Here is a 21,763-nt window from a genome sequence, read left to right as displayed (position 1 = left end):
TGTGTCCACAGGAGCACGTGGTGAAAGAGGAGCTGCTCAACGCCTTGTACTGTGAATTTATCAACCGAGTCAATGAGGTTGGTGTCGATGTCAACCGTGCCATCGCCCACCCGTACAGCCAGGCCTTGATCCAGTATGTCTGTGGCCTGGGACCTCGAAAAGGGACCCATCTCCTCAAGGTAGGATGGGGTTGAATCAGAAAATTTAAAAAGTTCCCATTTCACTGAGCCTTTACACTCTGCCAGCATGATTTGACAAAAGACCAAGGTCAGAGAGATAAAGGGACTTGACCAGAGTCCAGCTCGTGAGAGTCCAAGTCAGACTTGAGACCCAGGTGGCCACAGCTGTGCTCTTCACTACTATATTATGGGAAAGATAGCCATAAACCAAGATTTAAAATGGATGGAAGAAAGTGAGAAGAGTACCAGACACAAACCTCAGGATAGTGGTTTATTACAGTGGGAAAAAAAGGGCTTTCAGTCAGGAGTTGGTTGGGGGAAGGGGTATGCAGGGAGCTTTAGAAGTATTAGTAATATTCTTTAAGATGAGGAGTGATGGGTACTTGGGTATATATTTTATCATTAACTTTTTTTTTTTTTTTTTAAGGTTTTTTGGGTTGGGGGGCGCCTGGGTGGCTCAGTTGGTTAAGTGACTGCCTTAGGCTCAGGTCATAATCCTGGGGTTCCGGGATGGAGTCCCATATCGGGCTCCCTGCTCAGTGGGGAGTCTGCTTCTCCCTCTGGCCCTCCCCCCTCTCATGCTCTCTCTCTCTCTCTCTCTCTCACTCACTCATTCTCTCTCTCTCTCAAATAAATAAAATCTTTAAAAAAAAAAAGATTTTTTATTTTTTTAAGTAATACCTACACCCAACATGGGATTCGAACTCACAACCCCGAGATCAGGAGTCGCATGCTCTCCCAACTGAGCCAGCCAGGTGCCCCATTTTATCGTTAATTTTAAGCCATACAGGGCACCTGGGTGGCTCAGTTGGTTAAGCGACTGCCTTCGGCTCAGGTCATGATCCTGGAGTCCCTGGATCGAGTCCCGCATCGGGCTCCCTGCTCGGCAGGGAGTCTGCTTCTCCCTCTGACCCTCCTCCCTCTCATGCTCTCTGTATCTCATTCTCTCTGTCTCAAATAAATAAATAAAATCTTTAAAAAAAAAAAAAAAAAAAATTTTAAGCCATACATTAGTTATGTATTATTTTTGGCAGGTTAACGTAGTCACTAAAATAATTTTTTTAAATACAGACAGTATGGAATAGTGCCCAGTTAGATATTGAGGCATGGGGACAGAGTTTCCATCACGGAGGGTTTCCCAGGAACCTGAAAGCAGGCGGGGAGAGTGGGGCCTGCCTGCTGCTCTGGCTCACTCCACACCTCTCCCCTAGATCCTGAAGCAAAACAACACCAGGCTCGAGAGCCGGACCCAGCTGGTCACCATGTGCCACATGGGTCCCAAAGTCTTCATGAATTGTGCTGGCTTCCTCAAGATTGACACGGCCTCCCTGGGGGACAGGTGATGCCCTCTGCCTGGGTGGGCCAGGAGGAATTCCCTTGGGCTTTGCTTTGGGGATTCAGGGAATTAGGGCTGTCAAAGGGCCCGAGGTATTTGAATTAAATATTTTAAAGCAAAGGTGAGGAACCTTTATTAAGTCAAGAGCCTCTGACCTATGGAAAAGATCGGTTCAATTATGTGAAGCTTTTTTTGTGTGAGAAAAACCTAAAAAGAACCAACTTACTTTTTAAATTAAAGACAGGAAACATACAAGGCTTTGTTCAGTAAACACAAACATGTTCTGTTATGATCTGCCATGATTAGATAAGGGTGGGACTAGCAGGGGCAATGGAAAAGGAGTGTGGGGGTATGAGGAAATAAGGAAGGGGGAGAGAGATTCGGTATGTTTTGAGATGATGTTATTGAGAGAAAGTTCTATTCACTTGGACTTTGGACTTCACTATTGACCTCTTCCTCTCCAGAAGTTATCAACTCAGTCTTTGGAGGATCTTTTCCACGGGCACATAGCTCCTCATTCAGTAATGGAAATCAGTGGGGAAATAGGCTTCAAGTTCTAAAACTTCATTTTCCACCCAGCTTTGCTGTAACACTCCACGAATAACATAGGTCCATGTGAGTGCACGGGCGAGACCAGCCTGGGAAGGCTTTATGGGGGAAAATAGCTGCCAGCAAATTGTCAGAAGTCTTTTTCCCCCTTCTTGTTTTATCTTATTGTAACACTTATTTAAGTTCGTGATATAAAATTCAATATATAGCAGTATTATGCAGAAAGTGGAAGTCCCCCATAATCCCACCCCCCAGAGATAACTACCATAACAATTTGGTGTATACTACAACGTTCCTAAATTTTATTTTTGCTATGCATTTACTAACTACCCATTTACTACAAAAATGGGGTCATACGGTTCATAGTGTTTTGCAGTGCATTCTTCACGTATCAGTATATTGTGGTCATCTCTCCATGTCAGCACACATAGACCTACCTCATTATTTTTAATGGCTGTATAGTACTCCATTGTATGGAGGTACCCTAATTTATTTAACCAGTTCCCCATTGGTGGACATTTGGGTTGTTGCTAGAAGCTTCTCGTTCTATATCCTTGCCCCTTTTCTGCCTTTCCTTCAGCACTGACTCATACATTGAAGTTCTTGATGGTTCCCGAGTCCACCCTGAGACTTATGAGTGGGCCAGGAAGATGGCAGTGGATGCTCTCGAATATGATGAATCAGCTGAGGACGCCAACCCTGCAGGAGCCCTCGAAGAGATCTTGGAAAACCCAGAGCGACTCAAGGACCTGGACCTTGATGCCTTTGCAGAAGAACTGGAGAGGCAGGTGGGTGACAGCGTAGAGGCCTGGCACAGAAATCATCCCAAGTGCCCTGGTTGGGAGGAGACCTGGGCAGCAAGTCTCAAGAAAACCTCTGATACTGTTAACATGGGAAACTCGATTCTCTCTTCTCCCTCCCCAGGCTATACTGGGTTTTTCAAGTGTTCAGTCTACTTATTAAGGAGCCAAGGAAGTCTCAAACTGCTGTGGCTACTACAGGGGGGTTGGGGCAATAGTCAAGTTTCCTTCTAAGCCTTCTCTCCTCCTCTCCAATAGCACAGCTTTGCATGTGTCTATTTCACACATTAGGGTTTTCTGAGGCATTTTTATTCTAGAACATTGCATGATTAAGAGAAGGTTTGAAAATTTCCTGTCATAAATGTTGAAGGGGAAAAAGAGAAGCCCTGACAGGGGCCAACTGGCCTATTCCTTTCATTGAAAGCCCCTGTGGCTCCAGTCGGGGAATGGTTGCAAGGTTCTTTCTGATGGGCTTCTTCCGCAGGGCTACGGTGACAAACACATCACCCTGTACGACATCCGGGCGGAGCTGAGCTGCCGGTATAAGGACCTCCGTACAGCCTACCGCTCTCCCAACACAGAGGAAATCTTCAATATGTTAACCAAAGAAACACCAGAGACCTTCTACATTGGTAAATTCTGGGTCTAGTTTTCAGTTGGAGAAGGATATGTAAGGGTGGGGGGGTGCATTTACTATATACATTCAAACCAAGCCATGATTCCAACAGAATGAGGCAGGTCTGTAGGGAGAAAAAACCAGGGGAGCCTGTAAGAAGATTATAACTATAAAGCCCTGGACTAGGAGTCAAAACTGAGTCCAGGGTCAGACTGTGCCTTTAACCTGCTGCTGCAGGATCTTGAGGGAATCACTCATAGAGGCTTCATGTTCTCCCGTCATCAAATCAGGGGAAGATTTGCCTTCTCAAGGATGTGAGGGAAATCTGTGGAGATGCTGTAAGACAGATGTTCTGTCACTAAAAAGTCAGTGGGAAGGAGTCACCCCTCCAGTTTTCTTAGCCTGTTCCCCATTCTTTTCTTTCCTTCCCTATCCTCGCCCTTTCCCGCAGGAAAGCTCATCATCTGCAACGTCACTGGCATTGCCCACAGGCGTCCCCAGGGTGAGAGCTATGACCAGGCAATCCGCAATGATGAGACAGGGCTCTGGCAGTGCCCCTTCTGTCAGCAAGACAATTTCCCTGAACTAAGTGAGGTATGTGCTGCCGTGTTACTGTGGTCACTGGAGTTCCTCGATTGAATGTTCTCTATGCCCTAGAAAGGAGTCAAGAATTGGGCTGTTTTAGGTGGTGCTCTTACCAAACAAATACACAAGAGAGGGAAGAGGACTAGAACACATACAGGTCTAATGTGAAGTCCCTTGGAATGCTGGTCCGAAATCTGTGTGCTTCCTTCTATTCTGGCTCAGCCTTTAACCCGAGTTTCTCATTCTCTGGGGATCTAACTCAACCAGATTGGAGATACAAAGACGTGCATTTCTTACTTACAGGGGAGGCACAGTGTCCCCGTACATGCTAGTTAGAAGGTATCTATAGGCTGTCTTGAATTTTTTCCATTTTCCACACACATTTTAATTTGTCCCACTTTCTTCTAGACATTATCTGCCTCTCTGATGGTCGGAAGTCATTAAAGCCACCCTGAACGCTTTTTCTGAGTCTTCAAATGTTATCAGGCAGTCTTTGTGAAAGAGATAATTTCTGAACTTTACCTAATAAAGGAAGCTGGTGGGATTTGTCCAGGTTATAAGAAAGCCAGGGGGCGCCTGGTTCACTGAAATGGGTTGTTCTGCGGAGACTGGCATGTATATTTCTTGTGTCTGAACAAAGTGGGAGAAGGGGCCTCAGTCGCAGCTAGAGAGATGTATAGATTCGATTTAACATGAAGGATAGCTCTGATGGCCAGTGGTGCCAGCCACTGACATCATTTATGAGTCAAGGAACATCAGGGATGTTCGGAATCTGTGTTGGTGGGTGGCTGAGTCATTGTGTTTTCAGACCACATTGCCAGGTATTATGGTAAGAAATTGCAGTGCTCTGGCAGCTCTTTTTTGAACATGTGATCTCCAGAATCTTAATGACCAAGCTCCTCTCCTGATGTACTTTTCAGGTCTGGAACCACTTTGACAGCGGTTCATGCCCAGGCCAGGCCATTGGGGTCAAAACACGGCTAGACAATGGTGTCACCGGCTTCATCCCCACCAAGTTCCTCAGTGACAAAGTGGTAAAGCGGCCGGAGGAGCGAGTGAAGGTAGATGAACGACCGGGCTAAGGCATCTAGTGGGGCTTTCAGCTGCCCAAATTGGGTGCTCCGGAACTTTGGGCAGTGCCCCCCAAAAGTGAGGCTCTGTTCCCAGTGGCTGCTGGTAGGGAGAGAGTGTCAGGAGGATTTATAACTAATTGAAAGAAGCCAGAGTGAGAAGCATGTGAATGAGGAGCAGCTTTTGTTCACTGTCTTTGTGAGATTTCACTAGGTTGCCAGCCCTTCGGGAGAGGGCTCTCTCTTCCTGTGTGGGAAGCTGGGCTTTAGTCTGTAGGCCGGAAGCAGGGCCCAGCATTTCATGCTGTGAAACAGAAAGGCTAAGCTCTCTTTCTGTGCTAGTCTTCTCCTGCCAGCTGCCATCTATTATGCACCCACTAGATACCAGCACTTGACATTTACGTCTGTTGTCTCCAATCTCACAACGTGATGGGGAAGGAAATGGGACCTTCTTTTTCCAGAGAAATTTGAGTGTCTTTTCCAGGATCACCCAGTTAGTTGGTGACATGGCTGGTACCAGATCTGCCAAATGCTGTGGTTCTAAGTGTCATGAACCCCTGAGAACCATGGAGTTAGGAAGGTTGGGGAAAGATCTTCCTGAAAAAGGAAGCTAGGGAGATTTTCGAAAGGAGAGCCATGCCGTGTGACTGGCTCGCGCCGCTGTTTCGAAGAAAGACTCAAGTCAAGGGGAAAGAACAGAAAGCTCTTATATTGCCTCCCCTCCAAAAAGGGCAGCCAGACTTTGATTGCACCCCAGGAGCAGTAATTAGGTAACTTTATGGGAGAAGGGGAGAGTGCCAGTGGCAGGGTAGACACAGTCAGCCTCAGTTGGTTTTCCTGCCTAGAATGAGAGGCATCTGTGCAGGGCATGGCCCGTGTTCTGCAGACCAGACTCAGCACTGAGCTCCTGATCAGTCACTTGCTAGCTGGCTGGCTTTAGGCAAGTCACTGACCCGTCTTTCTGCCTGGACTTTGGTTTTCTCACACGTAAAATGGGGCATCGGGCTAGATCATCTTTGTCCCTTCCAGCTCAAATGTTCTGTGGATCTAGGTGGGAATGACCGTTCACTGCCGCATCATGAAGATTGACATTGAGAAGTTTAGCGCCGACCTTACCTGCCGAACCTCAGACCTCATGGACAGGAACAACGAGTGGAAACTGCCCAAGGACACCTACTATGACTTTGATGCCGAAGCAGCAGACCACAAGCAGGAGGAGGACATGAAACGGAAGCAGCAGCGGACCAGTGAGTGTGGCCACCACCACACCTGTGCAGCCCAGGTCTCGGCAGCCCTCCCTCCACAGGATGCGCTTGCTGATGGCTGTGCCCCGGTGGGAGTGAGTGCTCAGCTCTGAGGTGCTAAAGCTCAGAGACATCATGGATGGAGTCAGTGGCAGGGCTGGAAGCCAGGGTCTTCTCGGGCCACACATTCTTTGCTAATGCACTGTGACGTTTAAAGGCTCGTTTTCTGAGCACCTTAGGAGCCCAGGTTCACACATCCTTCACATTAGAGAATCCAGGTCGGTGAGGGTGAAGGAGTCTCAGAATTTGACAGCGGGTCAGAAATGAAGCCACGATTTGTCCCATGATTTTGGGCTCCCAGTCCCCTCACCTGATCTGTTGTTCTTTCCTGCCCTCCTCAGCATACATCAAACGAGTGATTGCACACCCATCCTTCCATAATATAAACTTCAAGCAAGCAGAAAAGATGATGGAGACCATGGACCAGGGTGACGTGATCATCCGCCCAAGTAGCAAGGGTGAAAATCACCTGACCGTGACCTGGAAGGTCAGCGATGGCATCTACCAACATGTGGATGTGCGGGAAGAAGGCAAGGAAAATGCCTTCAGCCTGGGAGCCACCCTGTGGATCAACAGTGAGGTGAGAGCCAGCTCCTGCCCACTTCCCATCCCCTGTCCTGCTTCCAGAAACAAGCCATTTCTGGCTACTTTCAGCTGACGTTAGTGACTTATGTGCGTTGTATGTATTTTAGCTGCACAGAGCAACAGAACAGGAGGTTGATTATGAGATGAGTCATTTGATAACAATTTTTATATATTTTGCTCCTTTTTCTGTGTCCTCTAAATTTTAAAATAGGCTACCTAGAGAGCGCCAGCGGAGGAAGAGGAGAAAATACACGTGCAGAAGCAAATGATCACGCACGCATACACACACGTGTTTCCCTTTTTTGTTTTCAGTAGAGAAAAATTTTACGAAGCTCCCTGTTGTTCCCAAGTAGCAGGGGAGAATCGGAGTTACAGTTTAAAGGATTTTGAGCCTTGTAAGCTGATAGATCTGGGCACAACTCAAACAGCTGGATCAATGGAGGGGACTTTGCAGTGGAGTGAGGCCACAGCAGGGCTGGGAGGTCCACGTCCTCCCATGGGTTCTCTTCTGAGTGGATTGGATGAAGGGCCAGGAGTCTCAGCTGGCAATGTGACCCGTGGGGCCTTTACCATCTCCCCACAGGAATTTGAAGACTTGGATGAGATTGTTGCTCGCTATGTACAGCCCATGGCGTCCTTTGCCCGGGACCTCCTGAACCACAAGTATTATCAGGACTGCAGTGGTGGTGACCGTAAGGTGAGTCCAGGGCTCTTCAAGGCGTGACCTCTCCCGGTCACTTCAGTATGTCTGGTTTCCCTTCAGTGTAGGGGATGTTCTGCTGGTGAAAGAGGGGTGCCTTGTGTGTGTACCAGACATTGTGTACCGAGCATGCTGCTATCCCAACCTCTCCCTCTCGTTCTACCCCCAGAAATTAGAAGAGCTGCTCATCAAAACTAAGAAGGAGAAGCCCACTTTCATCCCTTATTTCATCTGTGCCTGCAAGGAACTGCCCGGCAAGTTCCTACTGGGATACCAGCCCCGGGGTAAACCCAGGTGAGTACTGGTGCTGAGAAGGTGCTACCGCTGGGGTCCACAGATAGGCTAGCAGGGGAGTTAGCCCTGGAGCAGTCCTCTGTCTGGTTCTGCCTGACCGTCTTTCCCCTCTTAACCTGTTTAGACCAGCAGTGGAGGTTGGAGTTGAGGATAGAGGGTGATGATTTAGAGGCAAAAGGGCAAAGATTCGGTAAGAAAGATACTTTTCTCAGCCCTGTGAGAGAAAGTTTCCTTCACCTCTTCTCTCTTCCAAGGAGTGATGGAAATGACCAGCCTCTCCCCACCTGACTGGCAGAGATGGGGGCCAGGACACAGGTCTCTCCTTTTCCCTCTCTGCTTTGCGCTGGCCAGGGCGGTGAGCACATGGCGGCTCATGGTCGCCGTAGTGTGCTAAAGAACTGCCTGCACTGAAGCGTTGGGTCAGAAGAGCTTCTCCTCCTCCTACCATTGACTCCCCTCTCCTTCCTTCTACATATTCCTTTGTCTGGGTCCCTTTAGAGCTCACTCTGAACCAAAGTCCCTTTTTCCTTTTTTCTTTTTTTGGATCTGCTTTCTTTTTGTCTATTACCCAGACTGATCATTCTACCAGCCTTCTCTGTGCCCCGATCCTCCCTTTGGCCCTTGGCCAAGGCCAGTGCATTTCTGCTTTTGTCTGCCTATTATTGCCTGCACATGATAAACAGTATAGACTGTAGGTAGGGATTCAGTGGCTGGTGACAAGAAACTCTAGACCCTACACCATCTTGGGCACATGTGGAATATTGTTGTCATTTCTGAGAAGCCATTTCTGACTCAGCTTCCAGAGGATGGCAGCCAGGGCTCTTGGCTGGACACTGTCCCATGAGAAACAGTTGAACAAACAAGGGACCTTTAAACAAAGGAGTAAAGGCACCATGATAACTTTTCATAGGAAGGCATGCAGACTCCTTGTGTTGCCAAACTAACGACACTTGAGTGTCATTAGATTTAGGAAGCAGGGTTCAACTTATATATAAATGAGAACTTGGTGCTTTTGTAATTGTCTGTTGGTAATTGACAGTTACCCTTAATCGAACAAAACCGTAACTTAGGCACCATGCTAAGTGCGTCCTGTGCACCGTCTCATTTATTCCTCACACTCAATTCTAAAGGTTTAAGGGTTGTTACTCTCATTTTCAAATGAAGCTGAGATTCGGGTTTAGTAACTTCACATAAAGTCATCTAGGTGGCGAGTGACAGAGCCCATCCTCACGTACTCCCTGCACCGCAGTGTTGAGTAAGGTCAGACTCCCCACCTGAACAGGGGTGCTTCCAGATTCCAGTTCATGGGGAATTGTGTTTGCTGCCCTGGGAGGCCCCTCCAACCCTGACACTGTGACCTCAGTCTTACCCTCACCTGCATGTGCTGCCATCATCCTGCAGCCCAGGATGGTGGCAGGATGGTGGGCCAGCCCCCTGCAGGCCATCCTCTGGCGACCTGTCCTAGCATACCAGGGGCTGCTGACTCCTGGCCTTGACCATGCTCACCTCCTCAGAGTGCGGCCTCCTTTGACAGAGTCGGGGCTCTTTCATCTCTCCTTTCCCCCCCAGCACCCAGCTTGGCTTCTTCACGTGGTAGAGATCTGTTCTGGCCCCTCTCTCAGGGCTGACCCCAAGTGGTGTCTGACGCATGTTTCCTTCCAAAATCCCAGGATAGAATATGTAACAGTGACTCCCGAAGGATTCCGGTACCGGGGCCAAATCTTCCCTACTGTGAATGGACTTTTCAGATGGTTTAAGGATCACTACCAGGATCCTGTCCCGGGTGAGTTCTGCGCTCTGGGGTGTGCTTAAAGGGACAGCTAGGCCCTGAATCCGGATGCTCACTTGCCACCTGTGGAAGGGGCAAGGCCTGAGCTGTCACCGCAGCTGCCTCACTCCTGCTCCAGCCTCCTGGCATCTACTTTGCCGACGCAGCTTCCCTTCTCTCCACCCACCTCAGACGTCCTCTAGCCCCCTACGTTGTGAAACCAGAAATAGGTTTCTGGAGGGACGTAACTAACTTTGGCCGTTTCCTACAGGCATCACCCCCAGTAGCAGCAGCAGGACCCGGACACCCGCTTCTATCAACGCCACCCCAGCCAACATCAACCTTGCAGGTGAGGAGCTTATGTCTGGGACTGGGAGCTGGAGGGATGGCACCAGAAGGACTTTGACCTCTGATGTGCCCATCCCCCACCTCTTTGTGCTTACAGATCTGACACGAGCTGTGAATGCCCTGCCCCAGAACATGACCTCACAGATGTTCAGTGCCATTGCAGCCGTGACAGGCCAAGGACAGAACCCTAATGCCACCCCAGCCCAGTGGGCCTCCAGCCAGTATGGCTATGGCGGCAGCGGAGGGGGCAGCAGCGCTTACCACGTACGTGGCTTGGGGACGAGGCTCCCTGCAGGGGATGGAGAAGACTGAACGGGAATGATCATTCCCGACCCTCCTTTACTGACCCGTGTCCATAGACTGGCCTCTGGCAGCGCCTACCACAGGGGGCTTCAGACATACAGATGGGGTCGCCACAGCCGTAAGAACTGTCTGCAACCCACGGTCCTTTGCCCTGGGCCCACGTGAGGGTAAAGGGAGTAAGGTCTGATTTTTCCATGGTCCTTTGGGATCTTTGGAACCCTCAAGTGGCCAGGAGTGAGGGTTGTTGTTCCAGGTCCCATCCTGCTGGCCTCTCTCTGCTGCTTGGGACCACATACTGCTCAAGAGATGTTGGTCAGCTGGAAAGCTCTGGGCCGAGCCCCAGCTTTCAGCCTGCCGGAAGTTCGTAGCAAGTCCGAATAAGCCCCAAGCCCATCCCCATTTGACCGTTCTCCTTTCTCCAGGTGTTCCCAACGCCAGCCCAGCAGCCAGTGGCCACACCGCTCATGACCCCCAGCTACTCGTACACAACCCCCAGCCAGCCCATCACCACACCACAGTACCACCAGCTCCAGGCCAGCACCACCCCCCAGGCGGCCCAGGCCCAGCCCCAGCCCTCTTCCAGCTCTCGGCAACGGCAGCAGCAGCCAAAGTAAGTATGTGGTCCGTGGCACAGGGCAGGCTACTAGGGGCAGGTGTCGCCAGCCTCCAGCGGGCTCGGCGTAGGCAGGGGCCTTGGACCTCGTGAGAGCTGTGACCCAGGCGATAGCTCTGGATGACTGCTTTCTGGGAGAAGACAGAAGAGGGCCACGGGGCAGCCGGCAACGGCTGCTTTCTGTAAGGACAGGTGAGGGAAGGCTTCCTTCTAGCGAGCTCCCGGAGGGTCCTGATCTCAGAGGCCCCTTCTTCCCGTTTCCAGGTCCAGCAGCCACGCCGCCATCGACTGGGGGAAGATGGCAGAGCAGTGGCTCCAGGAGAAGGAAGCCGAGCGGCGGAAACAGAAGCAGCGGCTGACACCCCGGCCCTCCCCCAGCCCTATGATCGAAAGCACCCCCATGTCCATTGCCGGCGATGCCACCCCGCTCCTGGATGAGATGGATCGGTAGGGGGCCCGCTCCTAGGACTCTGGTTACCTCTGAGGCTGGGAGAGGCCCAGCCGCCCACTGCCTCACTCCCTGCCCCTCTTTTTCTGTCCATAAAGTGGCGTGAGTTGACATTCTCTTTGGTGGTCAGCCTGGATGGGTGACAAGCTGGACGGCCTTGCGAATTTGAGCTCAGTGTACGCTAAGCGACAATTCTCCCACTCCAGGCCCTCACCGACCACCTGTCCCGGGACCAGGCTGGGAGGGGAGTGTGGCGGGGAGGAAGAAGAGGAAGACGAGAATGAGAGTGGAACAGTTTTGTATTCTGCTCCCTACAAGCCATTTTGAGCTTCTGCCCTCACCTGACTCTGGGCTGTGACCCTGGGGCACCAAGCTCAGCACATGAGTCTCCCCCAGCTTTTGAGGGGAGAGGAATGCTATTTATTCAGTTTGGGGCAGGAGGGAGAGGAGGGAAAGTATTTCTGACCCTGATGCCGACAGCTTGGGTGGCTAGCAAAGCAGAATTGCGGGGGACCTGGGGGAGCAGTGCTAACCTGCCCCGTGCCCGCCTGGCCGCCTTCACCCACCTGCTGCTGCCTCCGCTTCCTGCCTGTCATTTGAATAAACAGTGTTTCTACAGAGCACTTGGCAAAGCCTTTCTCTCCAACGCCCCGGCTCTTGAAGGGTGGCTTTCAAAGCAGTGTGTGGAGCTCTGGGGGCTCCCCCTGACTCCTTCCAGGCCATCAGAGAGACAGTGACTCTGAACAGCAAGCGGCTTCTGTATCTGACTGCCTGGGGTCACGTACCTGCTCCACTCCCCAGCCCTGTGCCTGTTGGCTCTGTAAAATGGAGTGATCGATACCTGCCTCGTCCGGGCAGCTGCCAGGACTGAGAGAGGACGTGTGCGCACTCAGTCCGGGGCCTAGGACCTCGTGAGGCCCCAGGACCCGTTAGGTGCTGTTACTACACTTGCACACAGCCCACCATCTGCGCCCGCTTGCTTCCTCTGGCACAGTGAAGAGGGGCTGCGCGTAACTTCCGGTTTCTCGAGCCCCTGCACCTCTTCCCCGGCTCTTTTTGCCAGCTGGGCCTTGGTCTGTGATAGTAGAGCGCCTCTACACAAGCACGGCTGCCCCAGGATGGGCCCCATGCTCGCCTGCTCCCACACACGCCCTGGAAAAGGAAGTGCCGGGCTGTGGCAGGGGAGGCCAGTCCCCCCTCTTACCAGCTTGGTCCAGCCAGCCCCCTGGCCCTGGCCCCTTCCCCCAGCCTGACTGCCTCGTTGTGTTCTAGACTCCTGGTATGCCGTGTTTCTTCAGAAGGGCCTCGCCTCACAGCTTTGCAAGTTGGTGCTGGGAAAGTGAGGCTTTCCCTCTCCCTTTCCTCTGCTTGGGGCTCAGCAGAGAAATCAGGAAAGGTCACTACTGCCCAAACTTGATGAGCCTCCCGTCTGGACTTCATCCCGTCATTCAAGATCTCTTTGGCTGTTGACAAGAGTTGGGAGGGAAAGGCTGCTCTTCTGCCAGGAACTCGTTTCCATTCCCTTCAGCACAGAGGTCTGGAAGGGCCTAGCAGGAGTGGGGACACACCAGCTGGGAAGATCATGTTCCCTTCGGTGCCACCAGCATCTTCCTGAAGGCCACTTAGAGGAGGGAGAGGCCAGGCACAGTGGCACAGAGTGGGTTAAAAGGTTCAATTTATTAGGGGTGTCACTGCAGACAGCACTGCCTGTCCCTGAGCGGATTGCACACAGACCAGTCTCCCAGGAGACGGGCAGCCTCCTTCCCACCCCACCCAGATGTGCTCCTCTCCTGCCCCGAGCCTAGGATGTTACAGAGAAACGGGCCATGTCCCCCTCTGTCCTCCCTCCTACGTTCCCAATGGACTCCCTCCTGAAAGACAGATTACCCTTCAGAAACCCCTGCAGCCCCCTGGCCCCTTGGCTCCAGCTATGCCCAGAACCCACCCCCAGCCCCAGGGACAGGTTGGAGGGAGAGAGAACAGCAGCAGGGGGTCAGTACAGGCTTGACGCATTTATTCTTCACCGTGGACGCCCTGGCCTCAACTGAGATTGGGGTTTGATCCTGGGGGAGATTTCCTCTTGACCTTCTTGACTGGTGAGGTCTTGGCCCCAGGTTTCTTAGTCTGGACCGTGTTCTTCTCTCTCTTCCTGGGTGACGAAGACTCCACAATATCCTCGCTGGAGGGCTCCTCCCGCCTGGGGTCATTGTAACTGTCCTCACTCTCCAGGTCTTCCCGGCTGTCTGGGCTGGACTCGGACATCCTGGTCAACTCTCTTGGGCTTACTGATCGGCTCAAGTCTGGAGGTGAAGATACCAATTTCACCGGGCTTTTCTTCTTAATCAACTTGCCCTTCTTGACTTTTTTCTTCGGCTTTACCTTCTCATCCGTCTCCTCTTCCTTGTCTTTCTCTTTTTCTTTTTGCTTCTTCACCTTCTTGATCACCTTGTTGCCCTGGGACTTTCCCGTGGGGCTCTCGGAGCGCCAGATCGTGATGGGAGCTGCTGAGTCCGGGGTACCTGTGACTGCGCCCAGGCCTGTGTCAGCGGGTGCAGGGGTGGCGGGCCCTACTTGGGTCGGGATGGGAGGCTTGCTTTCCTCCTCCTCCTCCTCCTCTTCATTCAGGTCGTCTGCCACATAGTCGTGGTGGACTGGATGGTGGATCACTGCCACAGAGACAGGCCTATAGCTTTTGCACCTGGAGGGAGGGGACAGGGAGAGAGAGGATTGACAGAGAGTGGGGGGGCCGGTGCCCCTTAGTGCCGCCCCTGTCAGCCTGCCAGCACTCACCAGCCATACCAGAACCGCTCCACACACTCTTCCTCTGGGATGAGCTCAAAGCAAGGGGACTGGATGATGTTGAAACATGTTGAGCCCTCCTCTCGGGAGCAGGTTGGGCCCACATCTCGGGAGTTGTCGCTAATGGTCTTCTCTGAGCAGTCCTTCAGCCTGCCACACAGAGGACTCAGCCTGGCTCCCATGCCTCCGTGACTCCCCCCGGGACCCAGAGCAAGAAGCCTGGGGGACAGCTGGCCTCTGCTGGACTCAGCCCAGGCTGCCGAAAGACCTCCTCCCCATGGCTCTGGAGCAGAGCCAGGTTTACAAAGCTGGGGCCGGGCTAGCAGTGCCAGGTCAAAGCTGAAGGGGGAACCACAGGGAAATTGTGGGCCTGGCTCTGCCCAGCAGTCTCTTCTGGGCTGCGGGTCTCCCAAGAAGGAGGGCCCTTACCTAGAATCACAGTCACAGTGGCTGGCGGAGTGCAGGTGCAGGTTGTGGTGGCCATAGTCTGAGGTGAAGGGGTGGATGATGTGCCCAGTGCACTGCTTGTGTTTCCAGCAGCACCTGTCCGGGTCCTTGAATTCACCTGGGGTGGCGACAGCGGCACACCTCTGGGTCTCCCCTCCCATAGCTCAATCTAAAGGCTTCGCCAGATTCAGCTGCTGCCACCCACCCTCCCCTTCCCCGGCAGCTTTCTACTTCAGAGTGGTAACCACCCCGTAGGAACCCAGTACTCCCCTTTCCCCTCAGGTCCCCTGCACAAATCCTCCCCCACAGACTCCCAGGAAAATGTCTCAGCGAGTCCCCTTTGCTGCCCCATGACACCTGCCTCTTCCACTCCCCGCCTCCTGCTGAACCTGCTGGAGCCCTCCACAGGCTGCCCGGGGAGGCGAAGGCCCTCCGGCCAAGCAGACCATGGAACCACGTGGCCGACAGGAGCACCAGTTCAGAAGCCCCCCGCCCCCCCTGCACAGGCCAGGAAGCCCACTCCCTACCACTCAGCCTCAGGGTCACTCCGGCCCCAAGCCCTGCTGTGGCCTGGAGGGGAGATAAGGTCAGGCCCCTCAGCTTCTCCACCTGACTCTGGCGCTTGCTTTCCCCTCCTCTTCTCCAAGATCCGCCTCCCTTCTGACACCTTCCTCCCTTTCTCACTTCTCTCCCATTCCCCATGCTCACACTTTGCTCCATACTCATCAAGGCCCCGTTGCCCATCCCATCTCCTTAGGGCCACAGACTTGAAGGACCCGCCCCCACCCTGAGCCCGGCCACCAGTTGGAGGCAGCACAGGTACCCTGGACACAGCGAAGCCGCTGGGGTGAGGATTTGGCGTTTGGGGAAAGCCCTGGAGAAAGGCGCCACCTCTTTTGCTCAGGCCAACACCAGCCCTCTCCCATCCTCTACCCCCGCCGCCTCCCCTCTGACCCTGCCCAAGGCTCCAGGCTACCAACGGCTCTCCCTCAGGCTGCCATCTAAAAGGTGAGCCTGTGAAGTGACTCCATGTGCCCAAGCTCTCACGTACCAGGACAGAGAGAACAAGGCGCCTTCTTGCAGGCCCCCCCTTGTACTCCAGCTCCACCCACCCCTGCAGGAAGAAGTGAGCTGGCACTGGTGAGTTCCAGCCTGGTATGGGGCGCTACGGTGGCCTTATCCCTCCAGACAGGCAGGGAGAACTGAGCCTTTACCCAGCCTCTACGATGGTGGACCTGGGACAAGACCTCACACTGGCCATGCCCCAGGAGGTAACTCAGGCTGGGGGTGTGTTAGTCCAGTGGCCTTGAAAGTACTTGAGAGATGAGGGGACAGCAGCTTCCTCCCTTCCCCCCACCAGGCCGTGAGGGCCCCGGGTCCCCCATCCACCCCTGACCCACTTGGTGGCCTCCCTTTCTGCTTCTCTGCCCATGCCCCCTTTCCATCCTGGGGGGAATAAGGCATGTGAGGCCGGACCTTGGGTCACCACCACCACCACCTTCTTCAGCACTGCTGAACTGGGGACAAGGGGCAGCAGAGTGGCACGTGCCCTGTACTTGACATCAGACCGGCCTGAGTACAAGTCTTGGCTCTGTCACTTACTAGCTGGGCGTCCCAGGGCAAGTTACTTCTCTGCGCCTTCATTTCCTTATCCATAAAATGGGGATGGCGGTAATACATATTTTGCAGAATTGTTGAGAGGGCTCAGTTCATATACGTCAAAGAAATCTGTGCACATAAAGTGCTAGGCCAAAGATAAGGGTGATTGTGGCCTCGGGGAATGGGGAATAGGCCCTCCCAGCCTGGGCCTGGCAGGAGTAGGGGATGGGCTGGGGCTGGGGCAGCTGGGTAACCCGTTCAGGACCAAACACTTCCCTCCCTCCTGCCTGCCACCAAGTGTCAAGTTTTCCCAAGTGAGGGGGGTGGGGAACCCCGGACCCACCTTCAGAGGAGAAGGTAGATGCATTGGTGCTAGATGGCACACCAGCCAGCCGATGTCCTCTCTCCCAGCCGGGTAACCTGTTTACGTCTGAGAGAGTATAGAGTGGCGGCGGCGGCAGCCCCCTCCCCATGCCATCCATGCCTCAAACATTCCCTGACAAGCTCCGCCCGCGCCCTGGAGATGCGGGAAATTAAAAAAAAGAAACAACCCAACAGCCCCTGTTCTCAGGGAGAGGAGAGGGACACAGGGGATGAACAGTTCAGGGCGGCGGCATGATGCAGACACTGATGGGAAGGGAGGTGGGAGGAAGGCCTGTGGGAGCAGAGAGCAAGAGAGGCAGGGCTGGGGGTGGGGAGTGATGAGGAAGACTTCCTGGAAGAAGCATAACAGGAGCGGAGTCTGGAGTAACGAATGGGAGTGAGCCAGAGCCTAGGCAAGGAGGGACAATTCCAGGAATTCCCAGGGTGTGTGGAGGCTGGTCAGACGGTGTCCCTCGGCTGGGGCCACAGCTCCATCAGCAACCAAGGCAGAATCTGCCACTTGCCTTGCTTTCCCCCAATTAGCTTTGTCCTTTGAGGCATCAGAGCTGAGTCCTGCTCCTTGAGCTGATTGCTTGGGAGACTTTAGCAGGGCCTTCAGTGGCACTTGGTCATCTTTCTACAGGTCCCTGGTCAGCTCCTTCTATTTTCCACAGCTCAGTAAGTACCCAAAATGTATTGAATGAATGAATGAATGAATGAATGAATGAAACTTGCAGCACCTTCCTGGAAGTTCCTGCCCTGCTGCTGTTCCTCTCAGCTCATTGCACCAGCATTACCTGAGGCTGCTCCCACCCTCATCAACTCTCCTCCAGCCTGGGGAAGTACCCCTCCACCTTCCTCCTGCCCAAAGCACCTGAATTCTAGGTCTCAGCCAGAATTTTTACCTCTCCACTGTTTTGTTTTTTTCCTACAGGCAATGAATATCTTTAAACAAAACACTCTATAAACCCCATTTCTCCCTCTACCACTGCATATCCCACCTCTCTTCCTTTTCAATCCAGATTTATTCACTCCTTCATTTAACAGACATATTAGCTTCACTAGGCACCAGTGAAGGAGGCCCAGTCCCTATCTTCAGAGAATTCAGAGTCTCCACCTCTCTTCTAGGCCAGCCACATACAACATGGCAGCTACTGGGCCCTTCTATCAAAAAAGCCCAGGCATAGGCCAGCAACGATTTCCTTTTTTAATGATTTTTTTAAGATTTTACTTATTTTTTTAAAGTAATCTCTATGTCCAACGTGGGGCTCGAACTCACAACCCCGAGATCAAGAGTCCCATGTTCTATCGACTGAGCCAGCCAGGTGCCCCCCCACCAACGATTTCCTAATAGCTAAACCCAGTGGCCTTCTTTTTGTCTCATCTCACCTGACACTGTTGACCAATCATTCTCTTTTCTCCTGCAAACTGTTCTTCTGACTCCCATGACAGGCCTCTCTCATCTCATCTGCCTTCCTTCTCTGACTAGCTGTTTAGTTCTTTCCTGACTTCTTTGCGGTTTCCTTTTCCTCTGCTGTACCCCTAAAATTGGTGATTACCAGGGTTCTGTGTTTGGCCTCCTTCTCAAAGACTCTACAGCCTTCTCTTGGATAATGTCATCCACTTACATGGTTTCAACATCCACCAAAAAAATGACAAAAATCAGGGTCTCCAATCCAGACTGCTTTCCTGAGCACCGTCAATATCCTCTTGGACTTTCCCAAAACATCTTAGACCAGCATGTCCCACACAAGCCTATCATCCTCTCCTCACCCTCCATAAACCATCTCCTCTTGTCTCTTCCATTTCAGAGAGGAACACACACCTCACCTAGAAATCTAGGGATCATTCTTTCCTTCACCTCTACACCAACTTGATGACCAAGTCTTGCCATGTCTACCTGCCCCCCACATCTGCCTCTCTCTTGGTTCGGACCTCCATTATCCCTAAGACCGCTGCAGGAGCCTCCTACCTGGCCTCTCTGCCTTCTGTTTCACTACCCTCATGCAGTCTTCACAATGCAGCCAAACTGAGTTTTCTAGAATACCAAGTGGTCTTCCACGTTCCTCCTGTTCAATAGCCATCCACTGCCTTCAGGATGAAGTGAAACTCCTTATCATGATATAACTGGCCCCCCAGAACCCAGGCCCTGGTTCCTTCCTCAGTTATAAGTTTCTCCCATGCATTCATCCTTCTTCCCACCTCTCGCTTCTCCATTCCTTCTCTCCTGCCTTTCCCTCCCCAGAAATAACTGTTCATCTTGGAAAGAACAATGCTATCTACCCAAGTAGAATTGGTCACACATGTCTTGTGCCCCTCTACCCTGCTGTGGTACTTCATGCACTTACTCTATGGCAACATGTGACCAAGGCCCATATTTTATCTGCCTCTGTATCTGCAAGTCCTGGGACATGAAAAGTGCCCAGTAAATGTTGGTTGATTGAACGACTACATGAGTAGAATAAAACAAACCCCCTACTGGCACAACAAAGAAGCTATAGCGTTAGAGATTCTGCCCAGGGTTCAAAGCAGAAGACTTTTCTAAAAGAAGAAAATTGACCCAGGATGAGCATCTTCCCAACATTAGGCACTGTACTGGGCTTTTAAAATATGCCTTTGATTCGAAATCCTCACCACAATCCATTCTATCGATGGGGACTCAGAGACTCAGGATAAAAAACCTGTCCAAAGACACAAGTTAATGGGGCACCTGGGTGGCTCAGTCGTTAAGCGTCTGCCTTTGGCTCAGGTCATGATCCCAGGGTCCTGGGATTGAGTCCCACATCGGGCTCCCTCCCCGGGGGGAGGCCTGCTTCTCCCTCTCCCTCTCCCACTCCCGCTGCTTGTGTTCCTGCTCTCGCTATCTCTGTCTCTGTCAAATAAATAAATAAAATCTTAAAAAAAAAAAAAAAGAAACAAAGACACAAGTTAATAGATGGTAGAGGTGGGAGTCAAACCCAATCTTCCTGGCTCTGTATGAGCTGTTCCTGTGCTCTTTCAGCCCTATCTACTTGGGGTTCCTATCCAAAACCCAACCTGCTGTCACTTCCCTACTGCACCTGCTTTTCAGCTCCAACACAGCCAATTCTTCATCCTCTGGTTTGACTCAATCCTGACTTCACAATCTCCCAGATCCAACCTGGACCCTGAGGGTCAGGATTCAAACTCTACTTTATCTGACTCCACTGTTCTTGCTCTCTCCCGAGTCACTGTGAACGCGGCTTGTAGACAGAGTCCGCTGATTAACTCCTCCCCAACCCCCAAGAAGCCCTAACAATCATAACTCTGTTTGCCAAGGGGTGGGGTTTAGTAACTCTCCTCAGATCTGAGGCAGGCAATCTGCTCTCTAGTTTCACAGGCAGGAGAGCTCCTACTGGAACAGCAGTGCAGCGCTCCTGCAGCCGAAGTAATTGTGGCCGGACACAGGCGGACTTCATAATGAAATGAGGAGAGTGACAGCTCGAAAGGAAGAGGGAGGCTGGTGGTCTTTTTCTTGGAGGGGCATTTAACCAGGCGCAGGGGCCTAACTCAAAACTCACAGGTGATGCTCATTTGTACAGAATCCTCCCAGTCCTGCGGGCTGAGGAGCTCCCCCCGCCCTTGTGGCACAGGTGGCAGGCTTCCAGGTTGGGCACCAAAGCAGATGAATGGGGGAGGAAGGGAGGGGAAAGGGAGAAAGGAAGGGAAGTAGGGAGAAGGAAGGAGCTAGGCAGTGCAGTGTGCACGCGTCTCCTGGGAAATGCCGCTCTCGCCCCGCCCACACATGGCGGTGATTGTGATGTCACGCGTGGAACCTCCAGACTCCTTCCTCCCCTCAGAGTCAGTGGAACCGCCCTCCCCAGCCTAGCGACTGGGTGGGTGCTGGACCAGGCGCTCCAGCCAGGCCCCGCGTTTCTTAGGCGGCGGTCGGGGCTCCGGAGGCAACACGGCAACGCCTTCCAGCCCTACAAACTAGGGGTTGGCAGCTCCGGCTCCAGCCGCACTGGCTCAGCCGAACACGCAGGCACTCTGCAGGGCCTCAGTCCTCAATCATTGGTCCACGGCTCGGCGTGAGCCCGCCCCCAGGCCCTAACTCCGCCCCAGTCCAGCCCCTGGCCCCGCCTCCCTCGCCTGGCTCTCCCCAGTTCTAAACCCTCCTTGGGTGCCACGCCCCCAGATCGAAACCCACCCCCAAACTCCTGCCCCGCCCCCTCTTTACCAGTGCTGCTCTCATCCCAGATGCTGGCATTGTCCTCAGTCTTTTCCTTAGTCCACCTTTCAATCCTCAGTGTCGTCCTGACCCACATCGCTCTCAGCCCAGTTCTCGTCTCTACAAGACTCTTCCTCGCAGAAGTCCAATCCTGAACCTCAGCTTGGTCGAGCCAACCGTAAACCCCAATCTCAGCTTCGCCGCAATCCAGCCTTTAACTCCGCCTCATGTTTGCCCAATCCCTCCCTCCACCCTCCCCTGGCTCTGCGTTGTCTTAGCCCAAATCTAAGCTTCAGCCGCGCTCTTCATCCGGGGCCTCCCAGCTCCTTCCAGGCCCCTCTTTGTCCCACCTTTAACCTTAGTACCACCTCTTTATTTCAGGCCTTTATTTCAGGCCGCTCAGGTCCAGCCCTCAGTCCCATCCCTAGTTCCTCTCCAGACCGACTCCCAGCTCTTAGTCCTACCCCCAGACTTTAGCCCCGCCCCTGCCCCGTTCTTAGCCCCGCCCCAGCCATTCTCTCGACTTCAAGCTTCCGCCGCAGTCCAGCCCCTCCCAAGCCTTCGGAACCCAGCCGCGGCCCTGGAGCCCCGCCCGCCTCCCCGCAGGCACCCCGGCTTCTCCGAGCTCTCTCTCGCTCTGGAGCAGGGCCCTCTCTGGCTCGCTCGCGTTCGCGCGCGTTCTCTCCTTCTGCCCTCAGGCCCCTCCACAGGAGCCCAAGGCCCAGTTCTCAAGATAAGGACTTGGTGTCGGCTCCCAGCCCCTCGTGGCGCCCACCCCCAAGGCCCTCTCCCCGCGTTCCCTCCTAGCCCCCGCAGGCGCCCTGTCCCGGAGACAATACTGCCCAATAAAGATGGCAACATAGAGCCA

The 21,763-nt window shown here is 53.0% G+C and overlaps 2 protein-coding genes across 6 annotated transcripts in view; one reads left to right on the top strand and one right to left on the bottom strand.

Annotated features, from left to right (window-relative positions):
• The window catches only part of SUPT6H (SPT6 homolog, histone chaperone and transcription elongation factor), a 32,378-nt gene extending 20,260 nt beyond the window's left edge, over positions 1–12,118 (top strand). The window contains exons 23-37 of the mRNA XM_021704404.1: positions 12–179; positions 1,391–1,518; positions 2,645–2,852; positions 3,349–3,496; positions 3,932–4,074; positions 4,986–5,126; positions 6,187–6,382; positions 6,781–7,019; positions 7,608–7,721; positions 7,894–8,018; positions 9,689–9,801; positions 10,058–10,135; positions 10,232–10,398; positions 10,860–11,047; positions 11,315–12,118. Of these exons, the coding sequence (XP_021560079.1) occupies positions 12–179; positions 1,391–1,518; positions 2,645–2,852; positions 3,349–3,496; positions 3,932–4,074; positions 4,986–5,126; positions 6,187–6,382; positions 6,781–7,019; positions 7,608–7,721; positions 7,894–8,018; positions 9,689–9,801; positions 10,058–10,135; positions 10,232–10,398; positions 10,860–11,047; positions 11,315–11,501 (2,343 nt within the window). The 3' untranslated portion in view covers positions 11,502–12,118. The remainder of the gene's footprint in view (positions 1–11; positions 180–1,390; positions 1,519–2,644; positions 2,853–3,348; positions 3,497–3,931; positions 4,075–4,985; positions 5,127–6,186; positions 6,383–6,780; positions 7,020–7,607; positions 7,722–7,893; positions 8,019–9,688; positions 9,802–10,057; positions 10,136–10,231; positions 10,399–10,859; positions 11,048–11,314) is intronic.
• Positions 12,119–13,512: 1,394 nt separating this feature from the next.
• On the bottom strand, positions 13,513–21,066 carry PROCA1 (protein interacting with cyclin A1). 5 transcript variants are annotated; one of them, XM_044921574.1, is made up of 6 exons: positions 20,911–21,066; positions 18,909–18,917; positions 16,687–16,773; positions 14,727–14,862; positions 14,289–14,447; positions 13,513–14,196 (listed from the first exon to the last, which is right to left on the bottom strand). In XM_044921574.1, exons 1-6 carry the CDS (start codon positions 20,990–20,992, stop codon positions 13,539–13,541), a joined length of 1,131 nt encoding a protein of 376 aa, XP_044777509.1. In that variant the 5' UTR covers positions 20,993–21,066; the 3' UTR covers positions 13,513–13,538. The 5 variants fall into 5 exon arrangements, with proteins under 5 accessions (XP_044777509.1, XP_021559811.1, XP_021559813.1 ...); XM_021704136.1 differs by lacking the exon at positions 18,909–18,917 and having other exon boundaries at positions 20,905–21,066; XM_021704138.1 differs by lacking the exons at positions 16,687–16,773; positions 18,909–18,917 and adding an exon at positions 19,824–19,852 and having other exon boundaries at positions 14,727–14,851.
• Positions 21,067–21,763: the final 697 nt, after the last annotated feature.

Source organism: Neomonachus schauinslandi, chromosome 15 (genome assembly GCF_002201575.2).
Source record: "Neomonachus schauinslandi chromosome 15, ASM220157v2, whole genome shotgun sequence".
In the NCBI taxonomy this organism is placed as follows: Eukaryota; Metazoa; Chordata; class Mammalia; order Carnivora; family Phocidae; genus Neomonachus; species Neomonachus schauinslandi.
Note: the sequence above shows the minus strand (reverse complement) of the source record. Positions and strands in the feature narration are given on the sequence as shown.